Consider the following 27584-nt stretch of genomic DNA (forward strand, 5'->3'; position numbering starts at 1 on the left):
CCAGTTCACCGTGGGGCGGAGAAGCAGGAGAGGGAAGTCTGCCACTGTAAATGAAATGCCCATTCTCTGTGAAGTAGTTGATGGCCTAAAAGTCTGTGGAGCTGTGACGATTTGTAGTCTTGAAGGCCTGAGTAAATTTTATGAGGGCTTCTCTTTAAAGGTCAGATGAGAAGCTGGCAAATGTCTTTCTCAGAAATGGCTGTTTTAGCTGACTGAGGGTGGAACTGAACAGCCCTTGCATCCATTAACCACTGCACGAAGTTCACGTTCATTCAAACGTTATTCAAATTCAAGTTAAATACTATTTTTGGAGGTGAATGCTGCTGTTTAGAGATGCCTGTGACTTCACCTACAGTGATAAATGTGATATTATAGAGTTTAGGTTTGATTTTTTGGGTTTTTTTCTTTTCTTTCTGCCTTCTTTTCCCTACAGTACTCACTGCATTTTCAACAACCGATGGAAAATCTTAATGTTTTATATGCTTGAGGAGATTATGCCACGTATAAGCAGATTGTGAAGGGTTGAACAAGACATTTGTTATAGAAATTTGATTATGGGAACAGAAAAGCTGCTTTGACTATAGCATGATGATAGATTCTTAGCCTAGAGTGTAAAAGTAACCCACGTGTCTATTCTGCTACTCCACTTACTTTGAAAGCTGGGTTGGTTGGTTTGTTTTTCACTCAGGTTCCAGTCTATGGGTTTATGTGCCACAGTGAAAAGTGGTTTCCATTTGAATAATGGTGGCTATTTTTTGTATTTTAGTATAATATTAATTGAGATTTCTTTTAGATCAGCTAGTAGCTTTTTTCCATTGCTCTAAATTTGCAGTGTTTAAAGTCTGTGCATTTGTTTCTCTCTCCTAGTCTCTCATCTTAACTAATGGGGAAAGGGAAGCTGTAGCAATACAGGGAGGTGGTTTTGCAAATAAACCACTCTGGACTGTCTCATTCAGAGTAAGACGGAGCATAGGTATCCGTTTCTCCTCAGCCAGGCCAGATTTGGAAGAACAGCTAAGAATGATGATGACTTCCACTGTTCCTCAGTGTTCCCACCTCACCTGTTTATTTGTCAGCAGAGCAGTTATTATAAGCACTTCCAGAGTCAGTTCTGCCAGGGGTTAGTTTAATTCAGTGGGATTCATTTAAATGTACAGTTCATATAATCGATATTTGGCCAGGGTTACACTTGTAGCTTCTGTCTCCTCATTCATGTCACCTAATCTGAAGAAGAAGAACATAAAGTTTTGTGGGTTGGGTTTTTGGTTTGTTGTCTGTCATCCTCACCCACCCTGCAACACCCATTCTTCAATAACTGGCATGGTTTTGCTCAAAATGAATTTGCGGGTGCTTTTATGGATTATTAGTGCTGGTGAATTGGTTCAGAGTTTCTCTCTCCTGTGTACTATAGTCCTAACAACCATGTTAAGTACACGCTTCTGTATTACTAAATATTACAAAGATATATTGCAAAAGTATCAAAGCAGACTGTTTAGTACAAAAAGCAAGAGTAAGTAGATGCAGCAACTATATAATTTTATTTTCCTTGTGTTGAAGTGTGTATACATATAACCAGATGAGGTTTTCAGGTTACCTTGGTGGAATAACTTTTACTAGCAACTACAGAAGTAAAAAAAGCCAATGTTTTTTTTAATGTCCCAAGAAGATTAATCTTAAAGCAGTGCTTTTCTGTGGAGATAATAAGATTTGTATTATATTTATATAATTATAGAGGATAATTCAATAAATACATTTCCCCTGTACCTGCTTTTCTGTATCGGAGTACCAGCAGTTTGATGGCTCATGGCAGCCTGGTGTTTATCTTGTTGCTAAGACAGAGGCTGTCATCACTGGTAAACATCTGATACTGCTGTGAAAAACCAACCTTTTATTTGTTGGGTTATACTTTCTGTCTGCCTTTCCTCAAGGTGTTTGTTTCTCAAATGATGTCCCTAATGTATCCCTTTCTCATTGTTTCAAATATGATGGTCCAGCTGCTTTCCTTCAGGAGTGATGTCCTGATACAGGTTTATTTGTACATTTATTCTTTCTGTAACTTTCTATAACATTTACTCTGTCTGTATTCTTTCTGTATTTCCATGTGTCCTGTAGTTCTTGAGCACTGCATAACTAATTTGCTCGGAGCAGGCTTATGTGCACAAGCAGGATAACAGGTCTTCTGCCCAGCCTTGTTCTCTGTTTGCTGCCCATTTGGAAGATGTGGCCAATGCTCAACTAAACCTGGGCCTGCTAAGTGCTCAAATACCAATAAAGCCATTGCCACCACTGACAGCATATTGGTGCTGGTGCCCACATAAATTTGGGCTGATAGCAAGGACAATGAATTGGAAGATTTGTTTGAAAATAAATTTGGCTCACATCTCCAAGACGGCCATGCTGGCCTGCATGATGGCAAACCGCTGTTCATCCATTCCTCAGCGGAGCTGGCTTGCCTGCTGCAAGCTCTCTGGAGGTCAGGTACCCACCAGCGTGCACTTGTGCAACGTTTGAACGAGTAACACCCCCCTGGCAGGGACTGGGGGGGAGCAGAGCACAGAGCCATGCTGACTATGCCGTGTGTCTCCTCAGCTAGGGCAGTCTTGCATCTAGTTCGGTCGGACTGCAGGACACTGCGCTGACTACTGGGTAGCTGCATCTGAAGTGTGTTTTAGTTTTGACAAGTCATTCTGCTAATAATCTTTATAATAGAGCTCCTTCCTTTGCTTTGCATTACCCATGCATCGGTATTGCTGGTCTGTGTTTAATGTGTTTTCTCTGAAACATGCTTTAAAAAGAAGAAAAGAAGAGGGGAAAAAAAAGAAAGAAAGAATAAAGAGGGAGAGTAGCTAGCCTGAAAAATTGTTGCTTAGTCAATTATTTTGGATGATGTTGCTCTTTACACAAGACAGTAAATAGTACTTTTATATGTATACATGTATACACATATGCAGCTTTAGTCCTACATAGAAAATCTCCGCTGGAGTGTCTTTATATATAACTTAAGTTTCTTAGTTTCTATGCAGAAACCTTATTGTTGATATCATCAGAATTATTTCTAGTAGATGTGATGGTCCTTTTCTTTGTTAGTTCATATGGACGTGAACAGCAGCCATAAACTCCCCCATGTTAAGTCTCTGACAATGGTCAATAGTGAAAGAAAAGAAGTACTCTCTCTCCATTTTGCTCAGAAGTACTCTCTCTCCATTTTGCTCAGAAGTACGGACATCAGATGCTTCCTTTGATTATACCTTTTCAACAATTAATGTTTAGGCATTCTAAACCATAAATTGCATCTAGCCCATTAATTTTAACAGTGAATGATTGAATCTTTCTTCTAAGAATTTGTCTCAGTACTTCTGAAGCTATTTATTGTTTCAACAGTAGATTCCCCTGTTGAATGATGTATCCCAACAGAAAAATAATTTCTTTTTTGTTTTGATGATTCTGAAAATGACACTTAAACTGTTATTCTATCTTCATAAAAACCTGTTATATCTGTGGGGTTTGTTTTGTGTAGGGTTTGGGGGAGATTCTTCACATTTAGGTTTTCAATTTATGTGGGCATGAAAATTTCTGCCACTTTTTTTTTTTTTAAAGTCAGCATTTCATGTGTCTGTCATTGCAGCAGGAAGCCTAAGAATACTAACTGGAATTAAAAAAACAAACAAAAAAACCCCCCAAAAAAAACCCCAGAAGACTCACAATAACAACTTCTCTGGGCTTGTCGCCTCAGTGTTTTAGAAGTCAACTGGACTGACAGTTTTGGAGCACTTGAGGTCAGCAGAGCTGGATTTACTGCTATGGTGCTGTAAGGTTTTCCACAAGAGTTTGCAGGGGAAAAAAAAAGTTTAATCTCCTTTTTCCACACCAGAAATGAGCCAAGTCTTACAAATGACTTGCAGGAGATACTAACTGCATTGCCTTGTTAAAGTGACTTTGCTAGCAAAGCCCTTTTGATACAACGTAACACATCTTACATGGGTGAATGCAAATAAACACTGTTTCTTTAAAATAGCCTGATTTAGCGGGCAGTTCTGTCAATCAGATTCCCCAAGGAGCATTTTCTCTCCCCCAATCTGTAACTTACAGCTGCTGCCCTCGCATGAGTTGGAAGTGCAGAGCCTTCACTTAAGTGATGCAGCTCCGCAGAATTGAAACTGTCAAAAAATCTTGACTCCTTCTAGAAGCAGGTTGTGTCTGCATCTCACAAACTTTATTTTTATTTTTTTTAAAGCTGATTAATTTTTTCTGTAATTCCGTACTCCTACTGAATGCGATGATTTCTATAGCAAGGATACTGCAGGAAAAGCTGGCACAGGAGCTGCGCTGGGAAATGGGCAGCTGCGGGGTGTGCGCCAGCTCCCGCGCCCTAGCCTTGCTGAAGCCGATGTAACTTCTTGTTCAGTCTAAAGGATACCTGCCCCTGCGTTTAGTGGGATCTGAAAGAATAAAAGACACCATCAAGCACTATCTAGACTGCAGATCGCAGGCTCTAGGGAATAACTGGCAAACGCTGGGTTTGTGCTGGGAAGTAGGAAATGGCAGTGCAGTACATGAAGAGAAAGGCATGAGAATCCTTCAGGTACAGATCTCGGAACTGTGAATAGAAAAAGAGCACCCTATTTTATCTTGCCATTGAGAGGGGGAAAAGAGTTTCTTTTGAATTTTTGTCTTCTGTCATTTCTTCCTTTTAATAGAACTAACCTTTGCAATCTTAAATATTGTCATAAAGCTGAAAGCATATTATACATGTATTAGGGAAATGCAACATGTTCTATGCCTGCAGACTTCTCTTTTCCTTCACATCTGCAAGTTCCGTGGGGGTTTTTTCTGTTCTGATTCTGCCTTGGCTTTGTAGACATGGACTTTTTTCCAGCCTACGAATCTTCAGACATGAGTGCCTTGCTGATGCGTAGTGTAAAAAGACTAAACCTTCAGCTGTGAAAAATGGGACTTTGTTGAGGCCCCACCCATGTGCTGAGTTTGCCTGGGTGTACTGAACATGGGAACCCACTGATGTCAGCAAAGTTCTGCTCAGCTGCCATGTTCTCTGACTGGGACCTGGGCTGATACAGCAAGTATAGGTGTAGCAATGAGTGCCATAGGCTCACGGACTTTAGTAGACAAGAAGAAAAGCTTATGGCACGCAGCCTGTTTGTGCATGTGCTTGGCCTTTAAGTCACTTTTTTTCCTAAATGCACTAAATAGATGCAGGAAACTGATCCTTGCCAGTATGATCAAGACGCTTAAAAATGACAGTCTTACTATGATCTAGTATTTGAACGTGGTTCTAGCTCTCTATGGCACTTTGCACAGCTACCTTGATTGAGCTGTCTATATTGATTACTTACTTGTTACAGCTAATTCAGGTGACTGTGTGAGGTGCACAGGGCACAGAGCTTGGAGACCATGATGCTGTGTTCGCTCTCCACTGTTCTCTCCAGTGCAGTTTAAAACTGTCATCTAATGGCCTGAGTGACACTGCAAGTGTGTAACTCTTTGCCTTATTTGCTGGGATTAGGGATGCCAGGGGTTATATAATTCAGATAGGTGGGTTTGCTCTTTCTGGTTTGTGTTTTTAGGTTTTTTTTTTTTTGTTTGGTTGGGTTTTTTTCAGCTGAAGCTCTTCCCAAATGGCTCAGTCCAAAATGATGTTATTATACAGTTTTGTGTCTCAGTAAACACACTGTACGTGAGCAGAGTAAGGTTGTAATGAAGCCAAAGAAATAGGTGTGTAAAACAGTGCTGTGACTTAGTACATTAAGTAAAGTGGTTATCTACAACAGCTGAGTGGTCAAAAGCTCTGTGACTAGTTGTGTCCTTACTGGAGAGATGCTTCTTAAGATGCAGTTCCACATTGCAGCTAAACATAAAGAGACCAGCTTGCTTCATCTGTGCTGGTATTTGTCTCACCTCATGGGGAGCCATTCTGGGGACATACCTAAGCCAAGAAGAAAAATTAAGAATTTTGTCTCTGTAGCTCCTTGAAGTAACTTGCTGCAGGGTTAGAGGCTTCCCAGTAAGAAAGGGGTAGAGACATGTGACAGCACGGGGATAGGGGAACTGACATTTGGCAGGAATTAGCCATCAGATTGATTTAGCTGCAGCACCAAATTTCTAAAGCACTGAGAGAAAACATGTAGTAATTCGCATTTTGTGATTTTGATCTTATCCCTGTCACAGGTTAGCTAGAAGACCAGAAAGAGATGGTTAGAAAGGGGCTGTGTATGTTTGTACCTAAATCTCCAAATGTAATGTGCTTCTCCGCAATCAAGGAAGGTCTTGGCTATACGCATGAATTCCAGCGCATGTACAGTTTAACCGAAGTATTGTTTTAGTAAAACAAGTTTGCACGTGAGCATTTCTGGGGATAAAGTTTAGTGTGGAGTTGTGTTTCTTTTCAAACAAACTTGTATTTCATTGTAAAATATTACTGCATATATGTAATGTGACTGCCCAACAATGATGATTTAAGCAATAGCTAGTAAAATATTTAATCTCTTGCACTGTTGCAGTGTGAAGATTAAAGGAATTTTTGGATTTTCTTTGGACAGCAAGGAACTATTTTGTGTTGGGTAAGATTAAGAGAAGTAGAATTTGGAGTGTTTTTATTGTACTGGCAAATGTGAAGGGACTGGTGTATGGGAGAGTTACCATGCCTCCCTGGCTATTAGCCATCCAAACTGCAACAAAATTTTATTTTCTTCAAGTAACTGAGTATGGTTCGGTTTGGTTTCAATGGGACTAGCAACAAAAGATATTTCAGTGCTGCTTAGATACAAATTACATGTTTTAAACTTCTGTCCATTTTTGAGCTAGCTTAAATGATAGCATGTTGATAACAGTACACAGTAACTTCCAGCCTGTCTGCTACATCACTCTCATCAGTAAAGTTGGTGAAAGTACAGGATTCAAACTTACAGGCTGCAGAGCTCCTCACTGGTGCTACATTGAACATATGCACTTTATTTGCATAGGAGGGATTTCCAAGAGATTTCAGAATCTGTGTTGCATTTTATTTTCTCGTTTGTGTATTAGTTTATCACCAGAAAAGCACGTCAATTTGTCTATGTGGATATGTTGGCACTTCTCACACAGCTTTTCCTTCTTTTGAGACTGCAAGTACTAATAGAAGTTCACTGCAGTTTGCATCTATTGTTAACCATCAGTGCCCCATAAAATTTGGTGAGCTTGGAGAGACAGCAGCCCTGGCCATTTTGTATCTGTTTTGTATGGGGGGGGGGGGGGGGGGGGGGCATGGTAGTGCTACCAGTACTGCTGCTACTTGTTAATATAACTACGAGGATCAGATGACAGTTCCCAAATGACTATTATTTTTTTTCAGCAGTGCATTGTCATTTGCAGTAGTGCTGGGGTTGGTACGGGTATATCACGGCTGTAGAGCTGCTGCTAGCCTGCGAGCTACCAACCTACATTAAGAGATGCCAAGATGGTAGGCAGCACAACTAGGTCAAGAATATTGAGAGTTACAGACTAATCTACTCAAGAAGGTATTGAGACTATAACTGGCTGTAGGGGCCCAAAATGAGATATCTTCCAGGTATATAGTAGTCTTTCAAAGTGGTGTAAATTAAGCTATCACAAATGCCCCTCCATCGGTATTGCAGTTGATTTTGCCATTGACTACCATGAGTTTGGTGAGGTGGTTTTTTACATCCTTATCTGAAAGAGTCTGGATAGCAAAACCTCCCAATGAAGACCTTGCTAAAACTCTTCACAGCTCTTATTTATACACCTAGCTCTTGTTTATAGGCTATCACAGAGACCTTTAGGAGTGAAAACCCGTGTATGTTGACTGGACTGAAGTCTAGTGGTATTTCTCTCCGTATGTGTTATAGATTCAAAAACTAGGGCAGCTTGGAAGGGACGCTGCAGCATGCCTAGTCCAGCCACAAGTGTTTGGGGGATGTAGGTGAAAGCTCCCACACTAGTGGGGGATTCCTAACTTGAGACCTATGCAGTATAGATTTCAACAACTGTAGTAACTATCCTAATCTCATAATCATAATTAGTGGAGAGAAATAGATGAGACAACATCTGGTCTGATTTAGATGTTTTCTGGTTGTTCTGTCATCCTTTAGTGGTGTCTGTGTCCTCAGTGAATATAAAGAGACTTCAGATGATTAATTTAGGTATAGATGTCTGAATTTTTCCACCACTTAAGCACCTACGTTTGTCATCTGTAATGATAGCATGGTTTATTTTAAAAACTCTTCTAAAAGTCAGCTAGTTGTTTCCAAATTTTTCTCTGCAATTTAAATCAAAGCAAACATAAATTGCAGTGATACCACACGTATCAGGAATCTCTAGCTGTCTTTGACACCTCTCATTTTAATTCCTTTATTGGGTCTGGACTACTATGACTGGGAAGCTGTCTAGGGCTGCCAGAACCACTCCATCTTCTAGGTGGCTCTTGATTGACTTTCAGCTCAATTTGTCTCTACTTTTCCCGGTGTTCCTTCAGAGTTGGGGTTCGGCATGCTCTCTGGAGGAGGAATGCACTTGGGTAGCCAGTGGTGATATCCTACCTCAGGCTGACCCCAGCTGGGGTGTGACATTATGGTCTTGGGGCAGGAGCTGCAGGTCCTTACAGGCTATGTCTGCTTTGTTTTCAGCCATGTGCTGGTAGCAACTGGCCTCATCCCATTCACTGCTTTCCCCTTCGGGAGGACAGTATTTTATTCAATTAAGCTGTTTGGCTTACTCTCACTAGTAAGTTAGCAGAACTGGTAGGAAACACATTATAAATTATGGCAGATAAAGATATTTTATTTTGCAACAGCAGCAAGTCCTCAGTGAATTCCTCTGCTCTGCCTTCTGCTTTCAGTTAGTGAACACCTTCCAGTGTCTCCTGTTTATAACTTTTCACATTTGACACCTGGTTTTAACCCCATATGTTTTGATTGCAGCTTTTGTAGATGTTCTTTATGTAGAAACCAAGAGAGTAAGCCCTGAATTTCTATAGCAATAACTTCCCTTTGTGCTGAGTTTTTAGACTTGCATTTTTCTTTCCTTCTTGCCTGCGTTCCCATAGAAAGAAGGGCATGATCATGACAATATAATCTTTTCTTTTACAGAAAAAATCTGAAATCATTTTTTGCAAGATACAAGACGTTGCAGTGGACAAGTTCTTACGCTTTGCCAGACTTCCCTTATGATGTCAAGTGCATATTAGCAGAAAAAAAATGCCCTGATCACAGTATGAGAATAAGGATAATTGAATTTTTACAAGCAGACATGACAAAATACCTAGAAGGATCACTGTGAGTAAACAGCGCTGAATCTATTTGGGAGCATTACCTATTGGCTGCAGAAGTAAATTTTCAAATGGATGTAAAGCTGTTCTCTTTAATATGCTTGCTTAATCAGAGGTGGCTAAAGGCCTGAAACCTGTTGAAGCCAACAGGAAGATTTCGTTCAAACCTTAAAGCTGTTCCCTTTGTTATTTGTGGGGGAATCAATAGTCTGAGAAATTCTCAGTTTAATGTAAATCAGTATAGACTCCAGCTGGTATCTAACACTGCCTAGAATATCAACTATTTCTTCTACATCTCCATCTTGTTTTCACAGGTATCCGAACAGTCAGCAATATAACATTGTTGTCAATGCTCTGCTGCAGGCGTACCCGTTCCTTGATGAAGATGGGAAGGGCTTTGTAAGTATTGTAAAGAATACTCTGTCTTGAAAAATACAGGTTGTATTGTGTTTGAGGTTTGTTGGTGTGTTTCATTTCCACATAATCAATCACAAGAAAATATCTTCATTCAGAGGAAATCAATATAAATTTCTTATATACTGGCTGCATTCAGAGCTGTAAGCTTTGCTTTGACACGTTTGGCAAATCACATTCTTATTTCATTATTTTAATTAAAGATTAATCCTGTTATAGCCACTCCTCAAAGCCACTGTGAGATCATGCAGACAGGTACGTGAAGTCCCTGGATGCCTGTTATGTATTTTTTTCTGAATTGATTTATCCAAAAATATACATTTAAGTAAATGTAACTTGGTTTTATTTTTAAAAACAAAGAAGCCAAGTCTTTAGAAAATTGTCTGTATAAGAGCTAACATATGATTGATGCTTTTGCAATGCACTATGATCATTTAGCTGTTAGGTATCTAGGCCTAATTTAAAAAAAAAAAGCAAACATTTAAAAACATTGGTTGGCATCTCAATGGGGACATAACGGAAAGCAGTGGAAGGAGCTGACTTAAATTTGAACTACATTTTTTCACTCTTGTGGCCCAGAATATATATCTGTGGTCTCAGAGGACAGTGTTCACCTTCTGACTTCACATTATTGCTTTGCCATGTGATACTTTTATAGCATTCTGTAAAAGCTTGTGAGACTCAGTGGGGGTTGTTAGCTTTAAACATATATAAATATATCTCATGCGCAGTTACTGCAGAAAGCAAAATAATTCTGAAAAAAAAAAAAGTGAGGATTAAGGGGTGGCTATTCTAGTTCTCCCTTGAGCCCACATGTTATAGGAGGGAAAGGACTAAAGAAAAATACATCTCAGAGAGGAGAGAGAGGGAGAAGGATCAGAGAGCAACAGTCCACCCTTATTTTCAGTCAGGATACCACTTTGAATACCCCAGTGAGGGTCCTCAGCCAGGCTCCTGGGCTTCCTCTGGCTCTCTTTGTGAAGGGGAGCTGGAATGATGTTCAGTTTGACTCTGAAGAGGCTTTTACAGCCTTTAACTTTTAAAATCTCTTTTTAAACAGAGATGCTTAAGCTAGGTTTTCAAAGGACTTCAATTGCAGCAGGAGCATAGACTGGGCAAAACTACTTATAACCCCATTCTTGAGGAAACTGCTTATCGGCTCATCGCTTCCCAGATGGATCCCAGAAGTGATGGCATAAGTTAAGTGATGGGGCAGAGACTTCAGAGTTGTTGTTCTTTATCTTTTGATATTTATCTCATGCTTACTAGAAAGCATATCTGGAAGAAACCACCACAAGTAAGCGAGGAAGCTGGAATTAGCAGTTTGCAGTATTGCGAGTCTAATGGTTCTGAGCCAGCCCCTCTCCACTGCCTGGGTCAAGGCAGGAAAAAATGCACTAAAGGTGTATGTGTGTATATTTAAGTTTGGAGGAGGGGGTGAGAACAAATTACTATTTTTATTGGCCCTACTGTTATACATTCTGTTCTTCCTTCACAATCATAAAGGCTATAAATACTTCTTTTTTCATGATCTGAGATAGTTGTGTGTTACAACAGCAATGGCTTAAAACGAACCCTATAATATATGCAGCTACTTAGCATGAGGCTTGCAGTAAAACTGAATTCACATACCTTTAAGAAACAAATTAACAACAAAAGAAAACTGGCTAACCTCCATTCTTTCATCTCTTCTTGAAAAAAGTGTCTTCAGCAGCTCAAAAAAAGTGAAGGTTTTGTAGGCTTTTCTTTTAAAATAGCCTCAGGCTAGCATGGGACTGTAAGAACTGCTGCTTGCTGTTCCTGACAACAGTATTGAATCCCAGGTCTTGTAAGGTGTAAAATATTATTTACTGAGAGGTTCTGAATACCTTAAACTTGTTTATCTATAATAATTAGACATTCATTATTACCATTTTTGAATAGTTCATTGAAAGTATTTAAGAAAACTATCATCAATAAAATAATTCAGAAGGAAAGCAGAAAGGGACTTATTTGGGGACTGACAGCTAAATGTAGAAAAGGAAAACTAACATGAGTAGTATTTTAAACAAAAATGCTAGTTATATTAGTTATTAAATAACATATATATAAACTTCTGGAGGTGCAGTTTGTGTCATGTGGTTTTGTTGTCTACATTGGGAGGAGAGGAATAATACTGTGGAAGGTCTTCATTCTTTCTGTGGGCTCCAAAGGGAGCCTCGGGTGACCAGCTGTGCACAGATGTCTGTGCCTGATAGATAACCCCCCCTTTCAGTCTGTTGTAAGGCTGGAGAATGGGACACAGAAACATGGCAATTCAGCTGAGAATAATGCTTTCCAGGACTGGTAGGTCAATCAGGTTATCTGAGTTTATTTAGCATACCAACAAACATGTTTTCAAGCATTCAGAGGTTTAAATTCTTGACAAAGTTAACAGGAAAAAGAAATAGTTGCATGCATTTCAAAAAAAAAAAAAAAAAGGTCTGAACATAGTTTGGAATATGAAGCCTTGTGCTCCCTCTGGTGTGCTGAAGCTCATTTCTGCCATTGGGTGTTTTCCTTTCTGCCATGTGAAATGCTCTACCCCACTGTACTGTTAATGACATTAATGTATTGCTCTTTATTTATTGCTGGGCTATGTCTCGGTTCCTATGTTCAATTTAACTCTAAATCCATGCTTAAAAGGAAAGCAATTGCTTACCCTTTGGGGTGGAGGAGCATCCACAGTGTCTGCTGGGGTGTGCAGAAGGCTGCAGTAGTTCTTGATGAGACGTCCTGAGAAGGTCTATCAGTGGTGTGATTTTAACTCACAATTCTTGTGGTTTGGAGCTTTTCACCAGAAATGGATGTGTCTTGGCTGCTGGAAGAACACAGTGGGAACGGTGCTGGGTTCTTCCACAGCCAGTATGCATGGCTGTGCGTGGCGTGGGCGGGCAGGGGCAGGCGGGTGGGCTTCCTGGCTGAGGCAAGGGAAAGCTCATCCCGTGACAGATCTAGACATTCCAGATTTAGCTTTTTCTTCTGAACAAGAATAGAAAATCAGAACATAAAGAACTTGGTGTAATGAAAATCTTGGAGAAACTCTGAACTGAAGATTTCAGCACTTTTGTTGTAACATTTTCATGGAAGTGAAGTGGCTTGGAAGATTGGAAAGGGGAAAGATCTGCTGGAAAACAGAGAGGAACAACAAAAAAACCCAAACCTTAGAGCGTTTACATTCACACCAGTATTTTCATGGCAGGAAAAATATTACTTGCAAAGCTTTGAACATTCCACTTTTGCGGGTTTCAGAGGGTTTTTTCCCAAAATACCGGACACTTTATTTATAACTCCAAACTATTTTAAACAAGTACTTTCAACAATGCATATATTATGTAGAAACTTAGTCTAATATTTTCAATCTCATACTGTTGCAGTGAGAGGTCATTAAAAGTTTAACGTTTCAAGATTTACTAGTGGGTTATCCATAATTCTGTTGTCTTGGTTAAAAGGTTTCACGTTTGATTTTGCAGTAGGGAAAAATATGCTTCTGTGCCATCAGCCCTTTTGCAAAGGATATCCAATGCAGTATAGTCAGGATGATGATAATGATCCTAAATGAATAAGTTTACAAATAAGCTACTTAGGTACTATGAATTTAAAAAGAATGTTATTTACTAGATCCCTCCTGAAGCAGGAATTAAAGAAAAATTATTTGAAAATCTAAATAATAATTAAAAATAATGAGGCAAAACTCATTTAAGATGTCTATGGGAGACCTGGAATGAAATTAATTTCCCTACCCTGTTCCAAGATCAGCTTTTGGAAAAAAGTGCTTTAAAGTGATTATGTAAGTCATTTTTCCCATGATGATTCCTTCTACTTAAAGAACAATGCTATCCTAAACTAACACATACAAGATTTAAAAAAACAAAACACATTGAACTCCATTTGATCAGGAAATAGATTATTAGAGTTCTGATGTATAATGTAACCAACACAACATTTGTAAGTAGTTACAGACAAAATAGGTTATACAGCAAAAGCCAGAGTCAGGCACAGCAGTCAAAAGAAAATTAGCATGATGCTGTTTCTTGACACTTGCTAGATCCTATTCTGTATATATTTATTCCTTTTACAAGGGTTACAACCAACTATTTGGAAAGAGTCACTGCCCTTATTCCATTTCAGCCAACATGTTGAAAATTGTATTGTTCCAAGAAAACCTTAAAGGAAGGAAAAGGGAAAAGAGAGGGCTCTTCATCCACACCGGTGGCCAGTGGGCTTTGTGTAAGCGGCTCCCTTGAGCTGGGGCTGCCGAGCAGTGCTATGATGCTGGTGAAACCCAGGATCCCAGTGCTGACATGCCCGATTTATGTAACTGCCGCACACAAAATGGTTATTCGCTAGTAAATTACTGCTTTTAATCTGCATGTAATCCTTCCCCTCCTATGTCAGATAGACACAGACTAATCCTTCTGCTCCCTTGCAAGCATTGTAAACCTTCCTGGGGTGGTTTGGGCTTTTTTTTTTTTTGAGGGCGAGGGGAGGGGAGAATTAATAGAAAATAGACTTATCAGCTCAAAAATGGTAACGAAAGCGTCCTTTGTAGAAGATGCATTACCCGCCAGGGGAAGCACATAAAAGTATGTGCTTGCAGTCTCATTCATGAAATAGGTATGTGAGAAGGGACTTGGCTAAGCTTATGAGAATCCTATTACAGAAATAATTTAGTTAAAACTCTTAATTTATCTCAGGACAGGGATATGAAACAGCTGAATGTTTTGAACTTTGAGGGATATTTAAAGCTCTGTATAGGTGTCAGCATATTCTTTCATGTGGAAGAATAAGCAAAAATATCTTCTAGCCAAACAAAGGTTTTCAAAAGAAAGAAACTGTGCAAAACTCAACTAAGGGGAGATTTAAATTGTCAACTGCTAATATATTCTGGGCTTATCATGTTTTGAAATATTTTAACATCTGTTGAACACTTCAGGGAAGCATTAAGCTAAGGTTTTTGTTTGCTTGTTTCTCAACAGCCTTAAAATGACCATATTCCAAATAAATTTTGCTAGGCATATAACACTGGGGTATTTGCATCAAGATGTAAATGCATAGGGCCAGAATTGTAAACTTATTTGGGAACCTTAATCTCTCAGGCAGATAACAAGTGGGATTTGCAAGGCATGTAGTTACCTTACTGCTTTTGAAAGCAGTGCTGGTGTGATACTCAAATTGAAGCTGTAAATATGCCTTGTGAGGAGGCTGGGGGAGCAGTTGTGCTCTGTGTCTAATTGTTATGTTTAGATTGGTGAAAATGTGACTCCAATCCCAAGTCTGAAGTTTACGTACTAGAAATACAGATGGATTTGTTTTCTTGCCAGTTCTCAATGTTCAAGTGTTACTGGTGCTGAGAGGATACTTCTGTAAGGGCCTGCAGGTGGGTGGCAGAAGGTGTCCCCCAGGAAAGGCACACCTCCCCTGGCTGGCCCAGGTCTTCTTGAGAAGAGCTGAGGTAGCTGCTACAGGGGCTGTGTTCTCATTGCTCTTCCACCATCATTTTTCACCATTCATGGAAGTCTTGCTTTTAGGCTTGAGGGCCTGTAAGTCAGCTAGTACCCTAGCGGGTTGGGAGCAATATGTTCAGCAGGAGAAAGGCAAGGTCATGCTACCTTCATCAGTGTCTCTGTAAGAGACCCTCCTATCCATATCCTGTGGGTGAGAAAGGCAGGCATGTCAGGCTGCTGTGAAGGCAGATGCTATACTACTTAGTCTATTTTTACTGAATTCTGGTTCACACCAAAGTTAGCCCTTAAAGTCATATGACCTTGACTAATAAAGGACACCATTTTGGTAAGAAATCTGGAGTAATCATTCTTCTGTTTATATGGTGGTTTAGTATGTCAGTGAGTACAGGCCTGAGTGCAGTATTGAGTAAGTGTAGTACTGGAGTCAATTCTGGAAAATGAGGTAACAGCTATTTGAATCTCTCTTGCCACATCCTGTCATTTGCAGTCACTTTTCTGACTAATTTTTATTCCCTCTGACAGTTGAAACCCCCTCAATAACTGGAACAAGCATTTGCTTTTGAGGATCTGGCAAAACATTTTCAGTATTCACAACTGCAGGTTTTGCCTGCAGACTTTTTTAATGGCGTTTGATTAGTAATTGCTTCCCCACTTGTCAATGGTTAGCACGGCTGGGTCCTGCCGTGGGATGCTGAGCTGGGGACTGCAGGTAAACAACCATCTGTCCGTAAGGATGCACGAATAAGTTGCTGTTCATACAATTTTCAGAAATGACTTTTCAGCACCCAAGTAAAAAAAGATGCGAGTGTGATAGAAGCAGTGGGACCATATAAACTCCATCTTTGGCTGCCAGAGTGATGGATGGTTCCATTAAACAAGGGCTGCATCCACATGCAGTGCAGAACTACCTTTAAGTTGCAATTTACATACCTTGAAGAGTCTTACAAACACTAGTGTCTACTGAAACGATCCTCTTAATTCAGCAGTTTTGAGTTCAGTTTAATAGACTTGATGCAGTGTAACTGTAGGTTCCCTGCAAAAGGGAGTATCCCACTGTATCTTTCCCACTCCCCTATGTTAGATATTACAATCATACAACTGCACAACCCATCAGAGGCTGTCAGAAGCAGAGGAAAAATAGTCCACTCAGGTTAAAAAAAACAACAAACCCACCCCACCCCCAAACATTAGTTTTCTGTGGCATTAGTGAGCCGATCTGATTCATGGGTAGTTTCATGTCCTGATGTCATGACTGGAGCATCCCAAAGTAAGAGATGAGAAAAGGAAAGCAAACTGTGGTTTCAACTACATCCCTAGTTATATTGGCTAAATCTAACCCTTAGGTTTAATTGCTGTCATCCTTAATGAACTACAGCTGTGCCAGTAGCCCCACCGTTTAGTTGCCATAGAGTCACATACTACAGGTGCTTATGTTTCATTCAGTCCTGAAACCACCAGTATGCTGATGCTGCCCTATGAGTCTTTTTCTGTTATTGGCAAACAGTTTTTTATAAAGTAGAGCTAGATAAAACAAATTGACCTGTTTTAGGAATGTGGCAAATTCTTGATAAAAAATACTGGTAATGACAGATTTATTCTCCGCCCGCCCCCCCCCCCCCCCCCCCCCCCTTCATGCAGCTGCTATGGAAACGGGCCCTTAAAGATCGTTTCAAGTATGTGCGGAGACCCATTGAAGATGATGAGCAAGTCCTGAGGAACAAATGCAAGTTTGGCCACAGGCGAGGACAGACCAGGAAATCTTCATTTGCTGAAAACAAACCTGATGATGTCCAGGTGCAGGTAGAGGTAAGGGTTTTTGGTGCTTAACTGAGTTCTGTATCTTTCAGCTCCTCTGCTGACAGTAAGGCTGCCAGCCAGTAAAAAGGAGAACAAGGTGATCTCAGCCTATTTAAACTCATTTTGTATAGTTTGTCCTATAGCCAGACCCTTGACTTGCTTTCTGTTTTCAGAGACCTAAGTATCAACAGCAGAGCTAAACGCAATACTGGTGCCTTGCACATTTGCTGCCATTTAGAGTTGTTGCCAACTGGACAGAAAGTTCTGGGTTTTTTTTAAATGCAGTGTTCCCATTCTGCTTTAGATAATACACCTCCAATTAGAGTGAAAAATGATAGAGGTTTATGTCTAAGAGCTGAAATCCCTGTACAAATAAGAATGCAAAGTGGTATTTGAGCTGGCAGCAAGTGGCCATATCCTACTGTCGCATTGCACTTTGTTATATAAAAGCTGTTTACGTTGATGTGTGATATACATAGGGATGCTTATGAATGTATGTGTGCAGTTGCTGCATATCCCTTTAGTTAGAGAATTCAGAGCTAACACTGCACAGTAAGTGTTTGAAGCATACTAATTAATTTATACGCTTTCATAAATACATTAAGGTTCCAGTTATGCTTTGCCAATGCTCCTCACACTTCCTTGTACTGCAATTAAAATGTGGTAAAATTTAAACAACTGTAAGAATGTGATAAAGAAGATAGGTAAGCAGATATTTGACTTTAGTTTACACATGTCCATCCTGCTCTTTACGAGACACATGTATTTAGAGTGGTTAACTGGATGCATTTCTGCATGCATTGCCCTTGTGTTTGAAGGAAGCTATAGTTTTCTACCCAAAACTTTTGGGTTTTTTTGGTTTTGTGGTTTGTTTGTGTTGGTTTTTTTAGAAGCTTCTGTAATTTCTGTTTATCCTTTTTTGATTAACGTGTGCAGGAATAAACTTCCCTCTTTTTGCCCGCTTTATTTGAAAGGTTTGCAAAATGTGCGAAGTAAGAAACCTTTCATTTGGGTGCAAAACAATAAACAGTCTTGCATGCAGTAAAGGAGAAATGACAGGCGTCTGGTTTTGGGCATGCATTAAGAGTTAGCCATCCTTTATCTGCTAATGCTTGGAAGGGCAAATACGGGTTGTTTTTGTCACATCAGCTAGCTGGGAAGGGCTTTGCAGTGATCCTGTAGGGACTGTGTGATCAACTTTATTTTTCTATAGAGAATGTCTAACTGCACTGTGCTGTGTGTCTGTAAACTAGGAATCACCCCTCTTTTTAACTACATTACCAAAGGACCTCACTAGTCATTCCTTGTTTGCTTTAGAAATTAAAGAAGGAGAAATTATTTTCCATCTTTTCTAAGGCCCTAGGCATTTTCTGCTAACCTTAATGTTATAAGCAAATAAGGGTTAAACTGGAAGAAGGCAAGAGGATGCAAAGTATCCCTAAACAACTTTTCCTTCCTTTCTCTCATTTTTCCTGTATCCTGAACACACACACACACACATAGATATATATATATAAAAATAATATAGAAATATAAATGCAAGAATTAACACTTGTGTAGCCTATTAAGTCTTAAGAATGAGTCCCATAAAACTGAATGAATCATAACTTTCTTAGGTTTAAATGTGTTTCTACATTGAAAGCAGGTGTGTCTGACTCTGAGGTCCTAAATTCTGTCACTACAAATATGCACAGCTGAACAAGATGTTTGTTTAATATTCTTTTAAACAAATGCAGCATGGAGGTTTTTTATCTGTATATTTAGGGACACACATAAAGGCACCTTTCTGCCAGTCCTTGGCACTACCTACTTTGTGATAAATTTAAAATGCTTAATAAAGAGTCTTAGCCTCAGAAGAATAAATACTTGGTCTAGAAGCCAATACCACAGGCAAAACCAAAGGATATTCAAATTATCATTAGTCAGATGCCCCTGCCTTCATCCATTTTTCAGGTCTGGAAGAACAGCTCAGCCTTGTGCGGACTAGAAGCCAACACATCATGATTATTTAAGGTAAAAGTGTGGGAAATTAATTCCAGGTTAAGGAGACCTGTGGAGAACAATCAGTGAAGGACTCCTAGCCCCTTTGTGTCACCACACTCTCCCTTAGATAGGCAGAGTAGGACGTTCAGGGCATTATAGGTTGAAGCCAACTGGGAAGCGGTGCAGATGAAAAAGTACATCTGTTCCAAACAGCTGACCTACTTACCAGCCACACAGCTGACTTACATACTGAGCTTTAGTTTCTAAATAGTCGTAAGATGTAACTTCGCCAAATGTGCTTTGTGTCAGTATAATCTTGGATTGTTAATGGCATGAAACTGATAAAAAGATTATTTACTAATAAGAAGTCCCTCACCGGTATATCTGGTATTTGTTCTTATATAAAGAGAGTAATAAAGCTATTACTACTAATAGTAAAATCCTTAACCACTCTTTCTACTTTATCATGTAAAAACCCAGCTGCTTGTCAGGACAAGCTTTCTGTGATGTTCTGGGGTGTGCTCAGAGCCGAAGAGGATGTCTGCCCCATGGTCTGTCCAAGCCCTGTTACCTGCCAGCAGGCGTTCCTCCTCCAAACACAGCACAAGCATTACGTGGCCTCCCATGCAAGGCATTGCTTCCAGATGCAGCATCTGGCTTTCTCCTCCGGTTTCTTTAAAACATATGATGATGTATTCCTCATTACATAGCATTACATTCAAGGAAGACCGAACACTATACTCATTTTAGAGTGGCTAGCATCACGGGAAAGGCCTTGAACAAGTGCAGGGCTGTAAAATGGTGGTAGGTAAGCACATAAATCCATGCTGGAGGTGTCTGTTACTGAAGGAGGTTTCCCTTAAAACGGTGATCCTTACAACCACCAGGTTGAGCCGTGATTGCAAAGAAGCTTGGACTGTGCCTGACATAGACTTTAATATGAGCCTCTATGTCTGAGGGATATTCAGAACTTGATCAGGAAAACCTCCTTAATTAACAGGTTTTCTGGCTATGGAGTGAGGGTCCTCCTCTGCCGTTTTCCACAGTCAGGCAAATATCCTGGAGCAGCAGTAATCCCAGAGGGAGTTCTTTGTAATGATAATGCCCTTCATCTGCTGCAAATGGAATATACTTTCCACGAAAGGGGTCATCACACCATAAAAATAAAGAAGAAAGGCAAGCCAGTCTTCCCTCTGAAGCCAGGGGTGGATTACTGCTAAGACAGCCATCCAGTGGCATGTTCTCATTGATCTCCTTGTTTGTTTGGTTTGGGGTTTTTTAGCAACAAAATGGCACCATAAACCTCTTTCTCTTCCCTAAGGAATTATTTGGCTTATGGTCCTTCAGGCTATGAGAGAAACCACCTCCTGCTAGTTGTAACAGGAGGGGCCATAGACTTGGGGGAGCCAGAAGGAATAGAAAGGTAGAGCACTCTCGGTGTGCATCTTTGGCTGGAGGATTTATCGAAAGGCAAAAGGCAAGTACAGTTAGAGCTGGTGATTGGATTCCATATGATGAAAGCATGTGGTTCAAATGTTAGCTTAGTCATCACAGGGGTGGTGACCAAAGAGCAAATTGTCCCTTTCAGAACTTTAAGACTTCAAAACTTTTGAAATCTTGTCAGGTCAGTCTTGAACAGTGCTGTCCATGGAAAGTATGACTTCACAGCCAATTCAGTTAGCTGAATACAGACACAAGAATGCCCACAGATATCCTGCATGGCTCCATCAGTCAATGCAGAAGGGTGTGGGTCTCCCGTAGGTCCTGTGTCATATTTCCCTGCTTCCAGAGACTTCTGGGATACCCTTATGACATCTCAAAAGCCACTACATAGCTACATGTATGCAACTGAATCAAGCTCCTTCAATCCATCCCAGCCGCTGTATGAGAAAACTTGTCAGCAAAGGGACTATCCAAGGAGATCTTAAGTTACCTGAATTTGAAGGGCATATAACAGGCTAGAAGAATTTTAATAGTTCATAATCTTAGAAGCGGAGGAAGTACAGTCGTCCTTCTGCCTCCAATTTCTTACATCCTGTGACAGTTCGTATATGAGATCATCAGGGTTGCTCTGGAGTTGTCACACAAGTAAATTTGAAGTTAGGTGTGAAAAGGAGAAATAGGCTCTGACAAGATGTCAGTTAAGACTGTAGATGTTTGCAGATAACTGGGCATATTTGTCACACCCAGCAGAGCTGGAAATAGCGTAACGAAAACAATTTATAAAGGGGGCACCAGCAGGCCATCTCCTTTCTGTGTCTATAGGATAGAGATAAGAAATGTTCTGGTGATTACTTAGACTGGGAGAAGTGGAAGGATTCTGCAGAAACTTAAACTCATGACCTTGGACATCTGCTGATGTTATTCCTGTACAGAGAAGATAAGTACGAATGTTGAACATGGAAAATGTGCAAATCCTCAGCCAAGAGGACCAGATGAAAATCAGAGATATCTGGCCTAAGAGGCATCCAGGTAGAAGCTGGGGACCGTGAATGCTTTCTTTGGTGGTATCATGTAGTACCAGAGCAGTGAAGCTGGTGAGAACATCCTTGCTGTAAGGCCAAGGTTTCCCCTTAATTAATGAGGCTCAGAGAGAGTTCTTGTCTTAGAGAGAGTGGAAGGGCCTTCTGGCTTTAAACAGGAGGAGGACTGTTGAAAAGCTGTGTGATGGGCTTCCTGAGTCTGGCCAAAATCCATATTAAGATCACCTTGGGTACCCGGAGCCAGATGTAATGATGAGGTCTGGAAGGCTTAACCTGCACAAAGTACCTGGTTCAGGGCAGATGTAGAAGACGGTCCCTGAACCAACCAACATGAGGGAGCTGATTGTTGATGGAAGGAAGCCAGGCATTTAATGGGGTGAAGCAGATGATCTATCCTCTCTTTTGCCTTTACCTTTCCTCAGCCTGTGCAACCTTTTGCCGAAGTCATACTGATACCAGAGCTGGGAGTCTGCTTGAGCCTCTGGGGGTGGTCTTAGGGCTAACAGCAATGATAAAAATGGTGATGGAAAAGTTGCTGCTTTTGGGTGCTTCACAGAAGTTTATCTCATTGGCTTTATGCTCATCATGATCTAGAGACTCTTTTCTGATGAAAGAAGGACCCAGGATTGACTGATGTCTACCCTGTGCGCTGAAGTTTCTTTTACCTCAAATTAGGTAAATTACACAAGTTAGACAATTCCTAGAGATATGTTTTTCTTTGAGGTGATAACTGACATCAGGTTTGTCAACGAGATTATGCCACTGCAGGAGTTAGAAACTTAAAACAGTGTTTCAGTGAGTGTGGAAAGAATAGGATTTGGGAGGCAATGGCTGGAGAAAAGGGAGGATGAGAAGAAAAGAAAGCATGTGCTAGGGAAAAAGGAAACCAAATGAATCAAACATCTGGAAAACTCTCAAAAGATGAACAGCTTGTGCATGAGATGCAGAAACTTGGCTCAGCCTTGTGTTTGAGGGGCCCTACTGGCAGGTACAGCATTAGGTACCATCTATACTGTGAATGCTATACACAGATGAAGCAGGGGTGATAGACCCTTTTCCTCTAAGATTAAAAGCTTCCAAATCAAGTGCTTGAATGTCTGCACAGCCAGAATGTGAGCATGCATATACAAATGATCATTCAGTGGCTGTACTTTTGTACTGTGATTTTTTCCACCAAAATTTTGATGTGCATACATAGTGTGTGGTATTGCTTGCCTCATATTTTAAAATACTTTCGAGTCAAAGTAAAAACTTTAAACACAAAATCCTGATATACATCTTGCACTTCACCTTCTTATTTATGTCACTCACTACCTCCATTGTTCTGTGAATTAACATAAAATATGGAATACAGGTTGTCCCTTGGTAGACGAAAACAGATTTCACCCATTTGCTTATGCAGTGTATTTGCCAGCTTACAAATCAGAAAGCAGTTGTGATCAGAAATAAACTGACTTACGCGGCTTCAAAAGTTTGCAGTTAGCATTGGCATGTGAGTCTAACTCTGAAAGTCTCTGCCTGGCTCAAAAGGGTGATTATGTGTAATTAAAGCAGAGCCTGCTTTAATTAAACATCTCATTTGAGTACAAGTCAGCGTGGATCCTGCAGTAGGTTACATGCTCATTTTGCATGAAAGCAGTCTGCCTGTGCTGGGTCACCTGTATTTGTGCTCAGGGTTTGGACACGAGGGGTGGCACAGCTGTGATGCATTCTCAGTTCTCTCCCACCCTCTGGGACAAGATGGGCCCTGAGCAGTGTCCAGCTTGCTGCCTGCCTTTCAGGTTCAGACTTGTTCCAGATCAGTCTGGGGTGTTTTGAATTATTTTGAGCAAATCTCCGCTTTCTGATGGTCATAGCCTGGTTTGAGCATTCCTCCTGATATAAAATGCCCCAGTGTTCAGCATAAGAAATGTCATTATGATGAACGTGAAAGTCACCACAGATAAAAAGGCTGTCCGTTAAAGTAGTGGTATTAAAAACTGTTCTGTGCACTCTGTTTTTATGATGCCTTGTGTCTGTACATAATCCAGACAAAATAGCAAGACTTTTCAGTATTCAAAAATCAAGACATGAGATTAAGATTATGCTCACTTAGCTACCTGTGAAACCTGTTTCTTAACATGAAGAAGTTACAAAACCCAATTAATGGAAAAGATTATCCCAAACAAAGGTCCCACCATACCCCCAGTGTGAGTATGCAAGCATCATATTCTTCAATTAGACACAGAGAAATCACTGAAACTGCTGCTGTCAGCCTTTCTTGCGTAAATTCCTTAAGCATTGATGCTAACTCTGATGCAGGTAGACTCAGCAATCAAGAAGTGTTAGCAGCTGCAACGCTCTAAGCAATAACATCAGTCGGGGTATGTCTCAGCATCTAGCAAGGAAAATTTGAAATATTCTTTCAAAGGAAATATTATTAGCTGCTTCTGGGAGCTGACAAGGGCAGCAATAATGAAAAGCAATACAACAGCTGTACCGAAACTGCAACTCATCAGCAACCCAGTCCCAAAGTATGATGTAAAAAGAGCTCCCACTCAGTGCTGGCACCACTGAATTTGTGTGGCACTGCTGTTCCAGGAGATGGTTCTCATTACCATTGCATGGTTTCTACCTTTCCAGCAAGCAGATTATTCTCCATCCAAAGGAATTCCCTCAAAGGTATATTCCCAAATCATCCCAGATGAGGAACCTGAATCCAAGGTTAGCAGTGAGCAGATCAACAGCATGCACTGCAGCATCCTCATATCCATCCCTTTAACTCTACTGGTCCTATTTGAATTCACTGTCTCAAACCAGGGAGTCAGTAGGTCATGTTGGCATTCTTAAAAAAAAGGATCTTGATCTTTATTGTTAGCAACTGCTAGGCTACATTTACCATTCAGGAACTGGTGTAAACGCTTGTAAAGAGCAAGAGGTGCCTGCTGTCCTCACCAGAGGAGCTTTCATCACTCTGTGATTAGGCAGTCATGTTACTTTGGTGTTGACATTAATGACTTCTGGGATTTATGATGCTGGCTTTCAACAGTAACTGAAAGCTTAGACCTTGGAGATGCACATCATGCATAAGAATTGCTCCCTTCCTCCCCACAAAGAGATGTAGCAGCTTCACTTCCTTGGCTGTGGCACTGACTCATATAAGTGCCCTGCAAGCTGGGGCTTTTCACAGGAATATGGGGAAAAATCAAGATCCATCAAAAGGACATTAAAGAATTGGGCGTGTATTTAAAAGCCTGTCTCCAACCAAATGACTATCCTCTTGCTTCAGGAAATGGGAGACATGAAGGATTTGGAGTCTGGTTGTTTTATGTATGTATGTTTTCTTACTTTTTGTTACTCTGAGCATCTTAACACTTGCATATGTTTCCAAGTAGAACTCTGAATATCGACTGGGGGTCACTGTCAAAAGGCATCTGGAGCATGGGTAAAGAGCCCTGAAATCTGCATGGCTCCTAGATCTAGTGGCTTTAGTCACAGATACCTGAGATGCCAAGAAGATAAGGGCAGATGCAGGCCTGAATGCTGAGGAAAGGGCTCCCCTATTGCTGTCACTTGTCACCTGTGAATCCAACAGAAGGGCTAAAGAGCCTTGGCAGGACGGCCCCTCAGGCAAGGTCTGTGTTACACTGACACACAGCTACTGGATATGCTTTGCTTACCTCATCAACTTCCTTTCTGCACCTTTTTGAACTTTTTTTTTTTTCTGCTGTATTTCTCTTGAGCTTGTGACAAAAAGTCAGCTTGCTTTTTTAAAGCATTGCAGTAAATTCTCATTTGTTCCAGATTTACTTCTATTATTTAAAAAGAATGTAAATTCTTTACATTACTAATGAAGTACATACATTGCTAAATAAGACAAAATTCTATATACAAAAATAACTGAAGATCACCAATTTACATTATCCTTATTGGTGCAAGGGAAATGGATATTAACAGCGACACAATTGAAAGTCTGGCCAGAGGAGGTTGGCTGGCCTCAAGAATAAAAGATCCTTCATTTAAAGAGGCTCTTAGTTCTGTCCTGCATATATGCTGAACGGTTAGCTTTGGCTTCTTTTCTTCAGACATTGAGACAGGTTTGGCTTCCGTCTAGATAGGATTGCATTTCCACAACATTGAAGTAACTGAGCTTTAACATTATTGTCAACATTTTACTGGAATACTGCTGTGCTGTAACTAGCTTTGTTGCATCTAGAATCCTCTCTAAATTGGCATGTGACAGGCTGATGGACTTGTTCAGTAGCCAGCCTTCCCCAGATTCTTACTGTTCATACCAGCAATGTTAAAGATAACTACAGAAGATTTTAAATCACACTTGGAATAATTCTCCAATAAAGTTTAAAATACTTTGCAAAATGATGTCCCACTGAGGTAACTTCTTTTCTCCAAAAGAAAGCCAGCTCTTGGTTATCTTTCCACTGACCTTAAAAATCAACTTGTTTACAAACTAAAAACTAAAAGGAAAAAATGAAAATATTTTAAGTGAATCCTGCATTTAGGTGTGACTAAGTTAATATCAATTCACTGCGCTTTACTAGAAAGAAGGCAAATTTGCAAAATAGGGAGAAGGGCTGAAGAAAATGGAAATTGAGTTATCAAGCGAGTTACATACTGAACACATTCTGCTGCACGCATGGTATTTTGTAATTTTTTAATAAAAGCAAACCCTTTTGTGATATTAGACGCTAATAAATCCTGAGGTCAAAAATAATTTGTGTAAAATTCAAGTGGTGCCAATATTTCCTGCTCTATCAAAGATATTCAGATTTTATTTCAATGAAACTATGCTTAGAAATAACAAACAACATAAATCAGAATGGTTTTGCCCTTTAGATTTTCAGCTAGGTTGACTGAAAACAGCTATTCATCCACAAACATCTAAAGTCACTGTTCTCCATCTCCACACTGGTTCTGCTAAAGTCAGTCACTGCTGTTCAACTTACCGTGCCGGTGAGGTCCCATTGCTCTGTTCTGTTCTTGACTGACAGACACGCCCCACTTGCACCAAACCAGTTGGAATTAGAAATACACAATGATGCGGTAAATCTGTCCTTCCCCATTATCAGTTGATCGGTGTTTACATAGCACTATATACTACAGTATAGTGATTGTATTCCCCAGTAGGAATGACACCGTCCAGACACAAAATGAAGTGTTTAGATATAAAAGGCACAGGCCTGCCACTGTATATAGTCAAGGAGTCCCCAAAATCATAGCAACTTGGGTTGCTAATGCCAACCCTAGAACTCAGTACTCACTTGCTCTTTCACTGCATGCGCAGCATTGTTTTACAACATCCCAAGTGTTTTACATCATACTTACCATTGCCCATCCTCAAGGTACATAAACATTATTTGTTGTTTCCACTGCACTTTACTAAACAAGAAGTAATCTCTGAAACAGCAGCACTGGCTTATTAAGACCAGTTGAGAACTCTCATTAATTGGTATCCAAACACTGCTACTACAGATCTGGTACATTTCTGGAGCTCTATTACTTGACTGAAGTTTTATAATGTGTTTTATGGCTGGCTACATATATCTATTAAATAGACTACTAGTTTAAACAACCTATGTTAAAGATCTTAAATTTCAGAACTACCTTTCTTCAGCCTAGAAGTGCAGCTTAAAAAGATGGAAAGGTTACAGATGGCGATTGCTCTAAGCAAGCTGAATACTGTAAGAAACCCAGTCCTAACACTGACTTCTGCTTATGTTACTCATATGTAGCGGATGACTTAAACAACAAAGTTTGGCTTTCCATCACTTTTTTTCCCCCCCGTAGATAGGTATGACAGCAATTCTTCCTTGTACTACTGCCATATTTCTACTGGTAGCTTGCCATTGGTGCTTACAAAAATGTCAGATGGTCTCATTTAGGTAATTAGTAATGTCACTAGCTAAACTAGTTCTTGAGGACAGAGCTGACTACATGAAAAGTCCATCAACGCCAGAGGTGTTTGCCTTGACAAGGGAGATGAAGATAAGCTGGAGTAAAGGTCGCAACTTGTTCTTCTCACTGTTTCTAAGCAACCCTGTCAGTTTGTCTGTGGTCACGGCACACTGGGTTGAGTTTGTTTTGCTGTTCTGCCTCTGCAAGTAAGGCACTGAAGGTGACAGCTCTTCTTGAAATAAGCTGCTGTGC

General features: G+C 40.3%; 1 protein-coding gene across 1 annotated transcript in view; it reads left to right on the top strand.

Annotated features, from left to right (window-relative positions):
* The window catches only part of SAMD3 (sterile alpha motif domain containing 3), a 41815-nt gene that overhangs the window by 7323 nt on the left and 6908 nt on the right, over positions 1–27584 (top strand). The window contains exons 5-7 of the mRNA XM_056343166.1: positions 9099–9284; positions 9592–9676; positions 16816–16983. Coding sequence (XP_056199141.1) covers positions 9099–9284; positions 9592–9676; positions 16816–16983 — 439 coding nt within the window. The remainder of the gene's footprint in view (positions 1–9098; positions 9285–9591; positions 9677–16815; positions 16984–27584) is intronic.

The sequence above is a fragment of the Falco biarmicus genome, chromosome 6 (assembly GCF_023638135.1).
Source record: "Falco biarmicus isolate bFalBia1 chromosome 6, bFalBia1.pri, whole genome shotgun sequence".
Lineage (NCBI taxonomy): Eukaryota > Metazoa > Chordata > Aves > Falconiformes > Falconidae > Falco > Falco biarmicus.